Source organism: Pteropus alecto, unplaced genomic scaffold (assembly GCF_000325575.1).
Source record: "Pteropus alecto unplaced genomic scaffold, ASM32557v1 scaffold5, whole genome shotgun sequence".
Lineage (NCBI taxonomy): Eukaryota > Metazoa > Chordata > Mammalia > Chiroptera > Pteropodidae > Pteropus > Pteropus alecto.
In genome coordinates, this window is record NW_006441953.1 from 33,298,386 (window position 1) to 33,312,510 (window position 14,125).

The window sequence follows — 14,125 nt, forward strand, 5'->3', positions numbered from 1 at the left end:
GTGAGGTCACGTGCTGAAGGAGGGCCAGTGGTGGAGCCTGGTGTTGGCTGCTCACTGTGCTCCCGTGCGTGGGGTAGTGTGGCTTTGGTGACAGGGCACCCTCGAGGAGCACATGCCCGGACCACCAGTCTGGGTGCTGCGTACGAGGCTGGGGGCTGAATGCTTGGGGCGCTTGCGGGCGGGCGCAAGGGCTGCCTGGCACAGGGCGGGGACCGGTGTAGGCAGGTCTTCGAGGAGGGGCGTGATGTGGGTGCCCGCCCGCGGGAGCCTCCCTACCCCTTCCTGGTAGCCCACAGGCCTTGCCCCACCTCTCGCCCCGCGGTGCCCGCTCCAGCCCCTCTGCCCCTACGGAGTTGTTTTCAAAGAGTCCCGTCCCGCCCCCCACCCGCCCAATTTTCATAGATCAGCAGAGACCAGCGAGCACTGACGCTGTGATGGTTCCTCCGTGCACCGGCTCATTTGCCCTCCCTCTGCCACCTGGCTATCATTGTGTCCCCCAGTCCCTCAGGAGGGTTGGGGCAAGCCTGGGAGGCGGGTGTGGCCGGGACAGGGGACAGGGGACAGTGGGCTGGGCTGCGGGGTGAGAGCAGCAGGCTGGTGCTCAGGCCCAGAGCATGGGCAGAATGGGGAGCCAGAGCCGAGATGGGGGGTTGGGCTGTCCGTGTGGGATGCAGACGCCAGAGCAGGTGGCTGGTGGAGGAGCGTGCAGGCCCCGGGCCGCAGCTGCCCTTGGTGTTGAAGGCTGTAAGGCGACGCGGTCCGTAAAGAGCCCGGACACCATGGACGTGTAGGAGGTCCATGCTGGCACCCACGCCTCACCCCTCTGCAGTGTAGACGCTGCCGCACAGGGTGCAGTGACTCACCAGACAGCCCACAGACCCCAGCCTGCTCCCGGAGGCAGGGCCGGGTGGTTCTGAATGTCCAGGAGACGCGGCCCGGGAGAGGGGGTGCACGGTTGACAGTCTGAGCGGAGACGGCCCCTGGAAGGTGATGTTAGAGGCAGGAAACACAAGGGGAGCGGGCAGCCGGGGCAAGGTCCCGAGGTGGGACAGGAGCCGGCGCATGGCAGCGTGGCAGAGGGCGGGACAGTAGGCAGGGCCCCACTGTGGGGCTGCAGGGCCGGTGACTGCCTGGGTTCTGCATTGAGTAGCTGAGGGGGCCGAGGGCCTGGGCCAGGAGGAGGCAGTGTGGTCTGAGCAGAAGGCGGGCCCCTCCGGGAAGAGGCTGTGGGGACGGGGCCGTGGGAGGAGTGGGCTGGGGTGCCAGCGGAGTGTGGGCAGCCTGTGGAGGCTGGTCCCGTAGCCCTGGATGCGGTGTCCCCGCAGAGAGCCGGCCCGGTCCTGGCAGAGCCTGGCGCCCCTGGTGCACGGGGCGCCCGTGCTGTCACCACAGGCTCGTCCCACGTGCATCTGCGTCCAGTGCAGTGAGCGCTCATCGAGGCTCCCGCTGACAGGCGGGATCGCTGTGTGTCCCTTAGGGAAACGGAGCGGTGGTTTCACGAGAGACAGGTGTGGAAGGTGGGCGTTGCCGGTTTTCTCGGTAGCTGCCGGCTCAGCGGCTCCGAGGGGCCAGCGGTCTGCGGGGACCACGCCGGCCGTCTGTGCAGCTCAGTAGCCGTGGCAGGTGCCGTGCTGCGGTGTCCCAGCCGCCTCTGCCTCACGGGCTGCGCAGTTCCGGCCCGGCTGGCGGGTCCCTCCCTGCGGCCGGTCAGCATCTGTGGCCCCATGGTGATGTGCGTTTAATCCTCTTTTAGGGCAGCTGGTAGAGTTTTTAAAGAAAAGTGAATCTAAAGGGCCACTCTCGTGCGACACCATCCTGAAGATTTTCTACCAGGTGTGCAGAGCCGTGCAGCACATGCACAGACAGAAGCCGCCCATCATCCACAGAGACCTCAAGGTACCGCCCCAGTCCAGGCCCTGCCCCTGCTTGGCAGGGTCCACCTCGCGTGCCCAGTGGCCCTGGCGCCCTGTCTGTGAGGCTGCGGTGTCATTCAGTTCAAGCCTGTGACGAGCTGGGCCTTTGTCTTTTGTCACCTGAACCCAGAGGCTGGTTATGGTGACTAGTTGGCAGGTGCCCGACTGTGGACACCTGTGGGGCTGGGGCCTCGGCCCGGGACCTGCACCTGCAGAGCTGCAAGGGCTGTGGCGAGAGGCGGCCGGGACCGAGTGGCCCCGAGCGCGGATGCCCTTCCCTGCCTCCGGCCACCGCCGCACCCCCGGGGGCTGGGCACCCTCGGGCCATCGAGACCGCTCCGACTTGGGCGTGGGCTTGTGCGTGCGCAGTGTCCTGAGGAGTGGGCAGCAGGGGACCGCACTCCGTGCGCACACGTGGGCAGCGGGCCTGGGCGTGCCCCCTCGCCTCCCCCGCCCCGTGCGCCAGGGACCTTGCTGGCCAGGGCTCCGTCGCGCGTCCCCAGGGCTTGTCCACGGCTGCTGTGTGTGGCCCCAGCATGCACTCCCCGTGTCAGGCGTCTGCTCAGCGCTGTGGGTTAATGTTCGGCCATCTGTGTGGCGCCCGCAGTTAGCAGACTGTGCCGTGGGCGTCCTGCTCCTTGGCGCCCCTCTGCACCTCCGGATGTCAGGCCGCTAGGACGGCGGAGGGTGTCTGCACCCTCGGGTGGCGGGCGGTTCCCGTGCCCGCGCTCCGCTGGCCCTAGCGTGGGCCAGTCGTGGGGTTTCGTGTCGTTTCCTTGCTGCGGAGGGCGTCGGCCGTCTTCCGTGCATAGTGTTGCTTGGACTCCTCTGGGAAGCACCTGCGGAAGCATCAGCCTGTTTGTCGCTCTCTGAGTTGCCGCTCTCTGTCCCCTCCCCAGAAGCCCCATGTTGGTGTGTGTGGCCCACACAGCGGCTAGTGTGCTGAGGGCACCTGCCGGCCGCCATCGCAGTCACGTCGTGTTCCGTGTCTTGACGGAGCTCTCGGCCCCCCAGGCGTGGCGTCCTGAAGCCCTGCGGTTCGCCCCGCGCTTAGGGCCGGGGCCTCCTCTTCGTCGTGGCTGTCTCTCCTGGCACCTCGGCCGCGTGGCCGTCCCTCGCCGGAGCTTCACGGCAGCTCGCACCTGCTGCTCTAGGACGGCTGGCTCTTTTTGGCTCTTTGTGTCTCCATGTAGAGTTTTGAATAAGTTTTGACAGGTTCCGCCCCCAAACTTTAGGGACTGTGATTGGGATTGCCTTGACTCCCCCAGAGCAGGCGCCCACACGCTTTGTCCGGGAAGGGCCAGACCTCAGACGTTTCAGCCCCGTTGGGCAGTGAGCGTGTGGTCTGCCCGGGGCCCGCGCTGGGAAGCCTGGGGCTCCTGTTGGTTTTCAAGCACTGCCGTCCGTGGAAGCCGTTCTCAGCCTTCGGCCCTGCAGAGGGCGGGGCTGGACATGGCTTCCTGGCCTCGGGTTGCGGGCCTGCTATCCGGTGACCAGGGCAGGGTCCTGCCGTTGGTGTTGGGAGCCTGGTCTGGTTCTGTTTACTTTGGATTTTAAAATTTTATCTCAATCATTTACAGTGTTCTGGTTAGGAGTGTTTTGTATGTCTTCTGTTACAGATTTTTCTGGCTTTTTGATGTATTCGATGGCTTTTAATAGGGATGTCATTTTTTCCACCGTCTAACCACCTTTTCTAAAGGCTTTGTCGTATATCTCACGTTATTTGTTGGACTTATCTTTGATTTGTGGTTGATTTAAAATTTTTTTTCTATTTTACTAAATTACCCGTTTTTACAGGTACATGTACTGATTTTGATCAGGAGGGTTGAGACGCCGTGTTGCCCCCTTTGCTGGAGGAAGGCCTCTTGCTGACTGCTCTGAGCCTTCCCTGGGGGGCTGTCCACGCCCCGAGCTCACTGGCGCCTTCCGACCCTGCAGGTGGAGAACTTGCTGCTGAGCAGCCAGGGGACCGTGAAGCTGTGTGACTTCGGCAGTGCCACCACCATCTCGCACTGCCCCGACTACAGCTGGAGCGCCCAGCAGCGTGCCCTGGTGGAGGAGGAGGTGAGATGGGTGGCTCGCGTGGCCAGTTCGGTGTCCTGCACAGCCCACCACGTGGCACATGGCACTGCACAGGGCAGCCTGCGCGTGTCCCCGCGGTGCTGGGCCTGTGCCTGCGGGGCGCCACCTTGGAGTGCCGCTCTGGATGGAGGGGTCAGTGCCGGCCTCCAGCTACACGGCGCTCGAGGGTTACGGGAGGGTTACGTTCATGCGCAGTGCAGGGTCGTGCGCCTGCGGCACGATGGCTTCCTGTGCGGACGCCTCTGCACTCCACTGGGGGCCACCCACCTTGCCTCGCCTCCCCGTGCTCTGGGCCCATCTGCCCCAGTGGAGCGCAGGGGTGGCTCATTTCTGGGGGTGCAGGATCCGTCTGCGTCCTTGGTTGGTGCTGAGTGTCGCGCACGTGTGTGCCCGGCCGTGGCCGAACCTCTCAGAGCTGGGCTTCGAGTGGAGAGCGGTTGGTCCCACTCTGCACGAGGCCCCATTCTCCCTGCCCTACCGCAGTCACGGCTCTGTCGACAGTTCCCACAGGAGCCTGCGGCCTTGGGGTTCGTGCTAGTGTGTTTGCCACGTGCTGGAGGCCTGCCAGCTCCCATCTGTCACACGTCCCGCCCTGTGTGTTTGGGTCTCGGGTTCTGTCCTTCCTCCTGTTACTGAAGCGTGTAGAATAAACCGCTTCCTTTCGTACATACGAGCGGCCAGCTTTTCAAAGCTGGCTTTGGGCCACCGCGGACGGGCCTCCTGCTAGGTGAACACAGCACAGGGGTCATCACGAGCGCATTGGCCTGGTGGAGGAGCCAACGCCAGGCGCCATGCGAGACGGGTGGGGACGAGCAGCTCTGGAGATGGGCGGTGGTGGGGGTGGGGCTGGCAGCCTGCGACCTTTCTGACACGCAGCGAGCTGGAAGCGAGCGTCCGGCGGCGTGGGCGTCGGTGCACAGTGAAAACACCCGTGCAGGTAACGTTCCTCTGACGTGTGTGTGTCCCCTTCAGATCACCAGGAACACGACGCCCACGTACCGGACGCCGGAAGCCGTGGACCTGTACTCACACTTCCCCATCGGCGAGAAGCAGGACATCTGGGTGAGGCCGCTGCGCTGCCGCTAGCTGTTGTCGCCGGAGAAGGCCTGAGTAGAAATGGGGTGTGAGTGTGGGGCGGTCAGCACAGGTCTGCTCCCCGTAGGCCTGCCACTGAGCTCCCCTGACACGGACACCTGCCCTCTGGGTCAGAGCTCTGCAGAGCGGCTGGGACATTCACGGAGCCATGGCTTGCGCGGCCATACCCTGGGCATGCCGGATGGCCTCAGGGCTTTATGCTAGCCTGGTGATGGCCAGAGTGAGGTCTGGCATCGCCGGGGTGGGTGTCATGCTCAGCAGTGCTTCTGCTGGTGTCTGCTGCCCCCACCCCCCCGCCATTGAGCACCGGTGTCTTGTGGCCTCCTTAAGAGCAGGGACAGTGATGCCTCAACCCTAGACGACCACCCTGTGGCCTTGCACCTCGAAGCTCACATTCCAGACTCTGAGCTCGGTGCGAAGCAGCCCAGGCGTCGGCTCAGTCACAGACAGGCAGAGACTGGGCCCTGACTGTCTCCTCGGAGATTCGAGCGCAGGGCCACACCCTTTCCTCCATCCGCGCCTCTCACCTCGCCCCCGCAGGCCCTGGGCTGCATCTTGTACCTGCTGTGCTTCCGGCAGCACCCGTTCGAAGATGGGGCAAAACTTCGCATCGTCAACGGGAAGTACTCGATCCCTCCCGACGACACCCAGTACTCCGTGTTCCACGGCCTCATCCGTGAGTCTTGTGTGCAGGGCCTGTGGAGGATGCGCCCCCTCACGCCCCGTCACCCCGGGCGGCCGCCCGGGGCAGCCTCCCCGCTCTGGTCGCTCGCCCTCTGCGAGTTCACGGTGCTCTGCAGGGCCGGTTCGATTGTGTCACTGCACTCGTCGTCACTTTCTGTGTCATACGTTCCTCGCTTTTAAAATCAGTGACGTGAGGGAAGCGGGGTCCTCTGCAAGTGCAGGGCGGTGGGACACGGCCCTGAGCACGCGCTGCCTCTGCTGCAGGCGCCACGCTGAAGGTCAACCCAGAGGAGCGTCTGTCCATCACAGAGCTGGTGAACCAGCTGCAGGAGATCGCGGCCGCCAGGAATGTGAACCCCAAGTCGCCCATCACCGAGGTAAGGTCTCCAGGTGTCACTCGCAAGTGTGTGATCTTGAGACCCCGGTCTGCTTTAGGGGTGACAGCTCTGGAGGGAGCTCCTGTCTGTTGTGCAGGGAAGTGCACCCATGCCATCCGTGGGGATCGAGTGCCCCTGAGGGTGGGCCCCCCGATGAGAAGTATGCTGCTCTGGGGTCATGGGGTCAAGGGAATAAATTGGGTGCGGGGCCCCATTGACCACGCAGGGCCATCCCACGTCAGGTGGCACTCAGTGTCCATCCCCGTGTCTGGGGCCCAGGCAGGACGCGGAAGTGACGGGCTGGTGTGTGACACGCCTGCGGGTGCTTCCCAGGCTGGCTGAGGGCGGGCGGCATCATTTTCACGTCACTTCCACGTATGCTGCTGGGCGCTCTGTGGGGTGGCAGGGCTGCCACTGGACAGACTTGGGCCGCCGGGCAGACGCGGCCACAGCAGAGCGACTCCGGAGCACTCAGTGCTTCTCGAACCCAGGATAGCGGGGCAGACATCAGACCCCTCTGAAGTCAGGTTTCTGCCCCGGGCAGTGAAGCAGCTGTCCCCACGAGGCGCGGCAGCGTTAGGCGCGCAGCGGGCGTGGGTGGGCTCGCAGCCACTGCCTCCATTTCAGGGTGCTTGCCGAGTGACCCCTGTGAGTGCACACTCCTGGCCCGCGTGGCTGCCCTTGGTCCATGGGGCCCGTTTACAGCCGTGCGAGTTCTGCCCTTGGGTTTGACGACAAGTCGTGGCTCGCCCCTGCCTGGCGGGCTGGGGCCGTGGTCCGCCCCGTGCGGCTGGCGGCGTGCCCGCTCGCTGACTGTGTGCTCTGAACCTTGCAGCTCCTGGAGCAGAATGGCGGCTGTGGGAACGCTGCCCCGGCCCGGGGGCCCCTCCCTCCTGGCGGCCCCGTGAGCAGCGGCAACAGCATGAGTGAGTACCCTGCCTGCACCCACCATGCGTCCGGGGGTCGCTGCACCCCGCTGTGCCGGGCACCCAGGCCTGCCCCTGGGGCTCTCGGCCTGGCAGTGAGAGGCGACCGGCTCTGAGGGCCCAGGACCCTCCAGGTCACAGCTGTCTGAGCTCCCAGACCTCAGTAGGGGCCGCACGCTCGGCCATGGCTCAGGATGAGGGACTAGAGGAGAGAGAATGCCAGCCACCCTGTCGTCAGGACGACACTGGTTTCCCGAAGCTGCCTGTGATGCCTTGGAGGGCCGAGCCCTGCACCCAGCACGTAGGACTGTCGCAGTGGCCACACAGGCACCACTGTCCCCCGACGTGGCCAGCCCAGCCTCCGGCCCCTTGGAGGCCCAGCTGACGTGTGTGATCCTGGCCCACTCAGATGAGGCCGCCTCACAGGGTCACAGACGGTGACCGTGAGGGCTGGCGTGCAGGACAGTTGCATGGTCATGGCGAGTGGCAGGCCGCAGGGGTCCTGGTCTGCTGGTGGGGAAGGCGCAGGCAGGCGGTCCTGGCAGGGGCAGCGGTGGCCGGCAGGTCCTCCTGAGGACTCGCGGCGTGCTCGGTGACCGGCCTGCGCCCAACTCGTCCCGCGTGTGGCAGGCTGGATCTGGGTGCCCAGCGCTGGCACGGCAGAGCCTTGTCCCTGGAGCTGCCCTCAGCTCGGGCCCCGTGGCCGTGCCGGGGTGTTCTCTGCCACGCTCCCGTCCTGTCCGCCATCTCCCGCCCTGGTGTGTGGAGGCCACGTCCTGGGACCTCTTTGACTGCTTTGTTTCCCGGGGAGGGGTCATCCTGGCCACCAGTCGGCCACATGTCCTGGGCATCTTGTGTCCACGCAGTGTGGCTTCAGCACCCCCACTGGCCCTGGATGCCTCCGTGGATGCCTGTTGTGTGGAGGCAGCTGGGTTCTCGAGGTGCCCAGGCAGGGCCACCCCACACACGTGCTCATGCCGCCTGCGTGAGTGCTGGGGCCGGGCTGGTCCCTGCCACACTGCAGCAGCTGCTCGGCAGCCCGAGAGTGTCTGGCCCCGTCTCAGCTGCGACCCAGCCATCGGTGGCTGGTGTCGCTGTGATGGTCACTGAGGCGGTGGCAGAGCCCACAGACCCCCCAGGCACAGACACAGTGATGGATCACACCTCCCTCTTTTTAGAGCCGCCTGTAAGGGCCACACCCAGGTTCCTGGAGCTTCGGGCACCCGCCTTCATTTGCTGTCACCCTGTTCACATCCTATCGATGCCCCTTGAAACTGCGTTCTGCTGGCCAGGCTCTGTTCTAGTGCCCCCACCTCTGTAGATGGCGCATACCCCAGGCCCGGCCATACCACCTTAGCCCGGCTGGGGCCACTTGCTTGACCCCACTCCTGGGCCCTGTGTCCACCTGTGTCCCCTCACCTCAGGCGTTGGGCTGTCTCACCCCTGGGTCCCTCAGTGTGCGCGTGTGCGGTGGTGGGTCAGGAGGTGAGCTGCTTACACGTCCCAGAGATGGGAACAGGGTGCTGCGTGCCCCTGAGGCTGGCATGGGGAAGGCAGATGGCCGGGGTTGACGGGAAGTGTGCTTGTCGCAGGTTCTGGGTTTCATGGCTGCTCCCGCCTCTGGGACCCCACCCGGCCTGCGACCTGAGGCTCATGTCTGCTTGCAGGCCTGGCGCTCGCTGAGTACGACCAGCCCTACGGCGGGCTCCTGGACATCCTGCGTGGGGGCACCGGGCGCCTGCTCACAAACCTCAAGGACACGTCCTCCAAGGTCATCCAGTCCGTCGCCAGGTGGGTCGAGGATGTGGGCAGTCTTGGCGACGGCTCGCGGTTTTTCTGAAGCGTGTGCATTTCCCACCCGCGGGGCGTGTGCGCCCTGCAGACCTGACACAGCCACCTCATGGGCGTCAGGCTGCAGACCCTGCTGCCTCCGCCCTGCCGGATGGGCCCCTGCCGCCAAGGTCCCGCCCCCACCGTGGGGGGGCTCGGCGGGAGGCGGAGGCGTGCTGGCGTCTGTGACCGCAGCCCCTAGCCGCCCATCGCTGCTGCAACGCCTCACGCTCGCGCTGGTGCCTTTGCGGTGTGGAGTGGGCAGGCGCGCTCAGGCCCAGGCCGCCTCAGCGCGAAGCGTCGGGGTGCGTGGACGCGGGCCGGTGCACGTGCGTGGGGCTCAGGCACTGGCCCTGGCCTTCAGTGGGGCCAGCGCAGAGGCGTCAGCCTCACCGTGAGGCCGTCACTCCATCCTGGCTGTTTCGGGCAGCTGTTCGTGGGAACTGAGCTGCAGCGATGCTGGACATGGCGCAGGTTCTCTGTCCCAGGGTCAGAACGCTGGTCCCTCGATTGTGATGACTGTGTTTCTCTGGACAGTCGTGGAAACGTCTGGGTCTCGTTTCGTGTGTCCTTTTGTACTGTGACGGTTCCGTGCTTTCAGCTGTGTCGCCAGCATAGGCGAAGGCGTGTGTGCTTATGCGTGAGCACGAGCCTGTGTGTATGTGCGTGTGTGGAGCATTTGCATGCATGGTGTGCAAGTGCGAAAGGTGTGAACACTGGCACGCAGTGGTCAGGAGTGCATGGGCCCTCGTGAAGGGTATGTGAGCACAAATGTGAGCATTCACGTGTGGGCATGCACTTGTGAGGGGTGAGCACTGGTGAGCGGGTGTGGGCGTGGGGGTGTGTGGGAGTGCACATGTGAGGGGTGTGTGAGCACCGTGGTGTGAACGTGTACACGTGAGGGTAGTGCGAGAACTGTGTGTGGGCAGGCGAACGTGTGCGGAGTGTGAGCACTGCTGTGGGGGCAGTTGTGAGTGCACGTGTGGGAGAGCACTTGTATGGGCTGTGAGCACTGGTGAGTGTGTGAGCAGATGTGAGCGCGGGGGTGTGAGCACTGGTGTGCGTGTGGGCGTAGTGTGAGGACATGCATATGTGTGTGCGCGTGTGGGAGTGTGTGTGAGGAATGAGCGCTGGTGTGCGTGTGGGCAGGCGTGAGGTGGTGTGATCGTGTGTGAGGGCCGTGTGAGCAGCGGAGAGCACATGAGCAGGTGTGAGCGTGTGCACGTACAGAGCGTGAGGGCATGTGCGCACTGGCACGTGGTGGGCACGGCCGTGGTCTCGTGCACTGGGTAACTGACGTGATCTGGAGCAGAGACAGTTCGGTTTCCACCGAGGCCGGGCGTTTCTCAGTCCCGGCGTCCGCGTGCGTCTGTGACCCTTGGCAACACCCAGATTCGGGTTAGCAAGCTGGCGTTTGCCTGTCCTAGTGTGGGCCCTTTGGGGTCCTGGCCGTAGGGACGGGCGGCCAGGGCTGAGGCTGGATTCTGGGTGAGGGGGGCATGGGACGGGGCAGTGACCACTCAGTGCTGACCTGTTGTCCCCGTGCTGTTCACCGCTGTGCCAAAGGCAGGTGACCTTGTGTGACGGCACCACGCCGTGGAGCGCTCTGCATGTGCTGCAGTGGCCGGCTATCACCCTGGCCCTGCGGGCCGTCCCCTGCCCTTCTCGCCGCCTTCCTCCCAGTGAGTGATGCTGCAGGGGCTCGGCCGGATTCCAAGGTCGGAGGCCTTTGTGCTGCTGCCCGATGGCGAGAACGGGCGGCTCCTGGGCACAGCACAGTGACTTGGCCTCGCTTGCGGAGAGACGTGCAGGTTGGGACAGGGCTGCCTTCCTGACGACGCCCTGGGCCTCAGCACCAGCTTCGTGATGGTGCAGAGAGAGACTGGGGCTGGGCTGGACGGGGCGGGGAGCAGGGTGTGTGCGCTGCTCATGGCGCGAGATGCTGGAAGCCCCCAGCGGGGCCAGCAGGAGAGGCGGGTGGGAGACTGTGGGTTCACTTCTGTGGTTCCAGGAGTGCGGTTGCGGTTTAGGTAAACGGTCCCCTGTGGGGCGGGGATGGGGGTACCCTTAGATTGAGCAATTGCACGGTGAGCCTGGATCCACGGCTGCACCCCATATCGAGTCCTCTTCCTGTGGTCACACGGCTCGTGCGCGACGCCTGGTCACAGGTGCCCTGCCTGGCACGCACCAGACTTGGAGGGAAAGCCAGTCTTGGCAGGAGCCCCGATCCGAATGGGCAGCCTGGGCTTGGCCACTCTGCCCGTCCTGGTCATGGTGCGAGCTCTCCTGAAACCCGACGCCCGCCAGAGGCCTCCCCATGCCTGAGCGGTCAGTCCTGTGTGTGACCGCCTCCTGCCCAGGACCCACGCTGCGTACCCACTGCAGAAGAGATGGGGTGAGCCCGTTCTTTGGCTCTCCCCACTGAGAAGGTGGGTTGTGGTGGCGGCCGTGGCCCCTGGATTGTGGCCCAGAGCTGCTCCTCCTTCCTTGGAAGTCAGGATGAGCCGGCTGGACACTGGGTCACCCCCGACGGCGGGGGTGCTTCGCAGTGAGAGCCTGGCTCGGAGTGCCCATAGCCTGAGCTGGGGCCTTTGGAGGCTCAGAAGCATGCTGGCCGGAATGGACAGAAGCGTCTGAGGTGCTGGCAGGCTCAGCAGTTCGCAGGGAGACTGCCTGGGACAAACCGGTCCTTTGTTTATCAAACACACGAACCAGAGCGGAGTCTTGGGCAGCACAGTGGCAGGAGACGTTGTTGCCAGCCCTTTTCTCCATGGGGTCACACGTGACCAGCGGCCGTTGACCTCCGTGTGTGTGACTGTGAGGGCCAGGCGGCCGAGGTGTGGAAGGCAGATGTACTGCTCTTCTCGCGGGCCCAGGCACCCTGCAGCTGGCGTCCTGTGTGACGAGCAAGGGCCTCCAGCAACCCAAGGCTCTGCCACAGGAGGCTCAGGTCAGGGCCTTGGGGTGGTTGACAGGGACGCTGTAGGGTCCCTGGGCAGCCCACTCTGCTGCAGGCAGAGCCCTCATCGGGTGGCGTGCGGGCCCAGCGGTCCTGGGGGCCTGACCTCGGAGGAGGCCCCCTGTGCGTGCCCTCAGCTGCCTGCAGCTGGTCCGTGTCCTGGGAGCCGGGCCTGGGCCTTCCCTCTGTGGTCTGTGTGTCTTTCTCGTGGGCTAGAGGTGCAGCTCCCAGCTGCCCACGCCCCTTGCACGTGTCCTGGAGCCAACACACCCGGCCTCACACAGCCTCCCGCCGGGTGCCAAGTTCCCAGCTCTGCGTGTCTGAACATCTGGCACGTGCACTCGGTGATCACTCTGCCCCCTGCACCCCACATGCTTGGGCGTGCCTCCTCGGGGGTACACGGGGGCTGCGTGGCCCGGTCCGCGCCGCCTCCTCAGCACCAGGCGCCCAGGCCAGGGGCGTCCGTGGCCTGTGGCTGTGGCCATGGCTGTGCACTGCTGGCCACACGCGTGTCCTGTGTGTGTCCTGTGCTCGCCCCTTTCTCTTTTCATATTGGGCTTTGCTTTTCTAATTGACTTTTACGTGTTCTAGGTAGGGATTTATTTTGTGAAGAAAATAAATGTGGCAAAAAAATTTCTCTTTGTCAGTCGTCTTTTTCTTTTGGTTTCGTGCTATGGTGTTTCGCTTGAAGCGTGAGTTTACCCGTAACTTCCTCTGCGTCTTTTGTTTTCTCGTTCGGTAGAAGGTTTCTTCGTGTCCCGTTTTAAATGGTTGCACGTGTTTTAAAATACGTTTCAGAGCGGTTAAGTGTGTTTTTAATTTTTTTTTTGTACATGAGGGTCTTTAATCTACGTAGACCTTACTTTGGGGATTTTTCATTGATTCCTGCCTGCTGTCCCCCAACAAGAGTGACCCCTCTCCTGTCAGCCAGCCGAGGCCTCCCAGTCTGACTCCGAGCCCCTCGTCCGTCTTCTGCGCCCGCTTACACCTCGGCGCCTGCGGCCCTCGGCGCGCCGTGCTGTCTGCCGACGGGGCATGCCTCCCTCTTCCCCGCTTCCTCCCCGAGGCGTCGGCCCTTCCGCTCAACTGTTTCTTCAGGTGAATTCTAGAACACACTTGTCAGGTCGCCTGCCTGGTTACCTAGGATGTTGGAGTCTGTCCATTTTAGGACCGAACTGGGGACAGTTGGTCTCCATGGCGCTGACTGTGGGCTCCAGCAGAGAGATGTCCCCAAGCCCGTGCCCCTTTCCTGCCCTCCCTGGTGCCTGCTGGCGGCCCCTGGGGGGAAGGGGCAGCACAGCCTGCACAGGGTGCCCCTGCTCAGGCCGCGTCGTGTGGGAGGCCCCCATGCCGTCCTGCCCAGCTGCACTCGGAGAAGGCCCTGGGGTCAGATCGAAGCGGTGGAGAGAGAGCCCGTGTTTGTGTTTGAGAGGACGAACGTTGTGAATGTGGCATTACTCTTTAATCTGCAGATTCGTGATGATACAGATAAAAATCCCGACGTCGTTTCCACGGATTTTGATCTTAAAGTTCATGTTTCCCAGAATCGCCAGTAGCGTTTTCAGAAACGAGCCTGATAGGAGGCGAACCCTGTAATAGGCGTGTCAGTTTCCAGGCATCAGTGTTGTGCGTGAAGAGGTGGGACCGACGAGTGACGCCCACGTGTGTGGCCACAGACGACACGAGGGGCCAGTCAGTGCACGGTGCTGAGACCGTTAGCACCTGTGGGGAAAGAAAGAATAACAGCCAAATACATCGGTTCCGATGAGGGAAAAGATCTAATTCTGGAAAAAGCCTTTGAAAGGAAAAATTGGCAAATAGAGAGTAACATTTTCATAACTCTAGAGTGAGGAAAATTTCTTTCTAAGTTTTAATTTTCAGTTGCAGCTGACGTTCAGCGTCGTTGGCGTCAGTTCAGGTGTACGGCATGGTGGACAGTGCGTCTGGTGCCCACCTGGCCCCATGTGCGTAGTTGCAGTGCTGTGGATCACATTCCCCGCGCTGTACGTCACGTCCCTGCGGGGGAGATTCCTAAACAAGCCACGGAGGAAATGGTCAATAAATCTAACTAAGAAGCTCTCTGGTCTTCAAAAAAACCTCACATCGGTTTAAAATAACAAAAAGATACAACCCTGATTGGGAGCAAACACGTTCTGACTGTACGAGTCACAGAGGAATAGCATCTGTCACGTGTAGTGAATTACGAATGTTCGTAGGAAAGTGGAACATGCACGAGGCAGGTAACAGGACGACTGAGGA

The 14,125-nt window shown here is 63.5% G+C and overlaps 1 protein-coding gene across 1 annotated transcript in view; it reads left to right on the forward strand.

Annotated features, from left to right (window-relative positions):
* Nucleotides 1-14,125, forward strand: part of GAK (cyclin G associated kinase) — a 39,954-nt gene that overhangs the window by 4,279 nt on the left and 21,550 nt on the right. Inside the window, exons 5-11 of the mRNA XM_025051850.1 lie at nt 1,754-1,896; nt 3,852-3,977; nt 4,968-5,057; nt 5,631-5,766; nt 6,039-6,151; nt 6,987-7,077; nt 8,745-8,868. Of these exons, the coding sequence (XP_024907618.1) occupies nt 1,754-1,896; nt 3,852-3,977; nt 4,968-5,057; nt 5,631-5,766; nt 6,039-6,151; nt 6,987-7,077; nt 8,745-8,868 (823 nt within the window). The remainder of the gene's footprint in view (nt 1-1,753; nt 1,897-3,851; nt 3,978-4,967; nt 5,058-5,630; nt 5,767-6,038; nt 6,152-6,986; nt 7,078-8,744; nt 8,869-14,125) is intronic.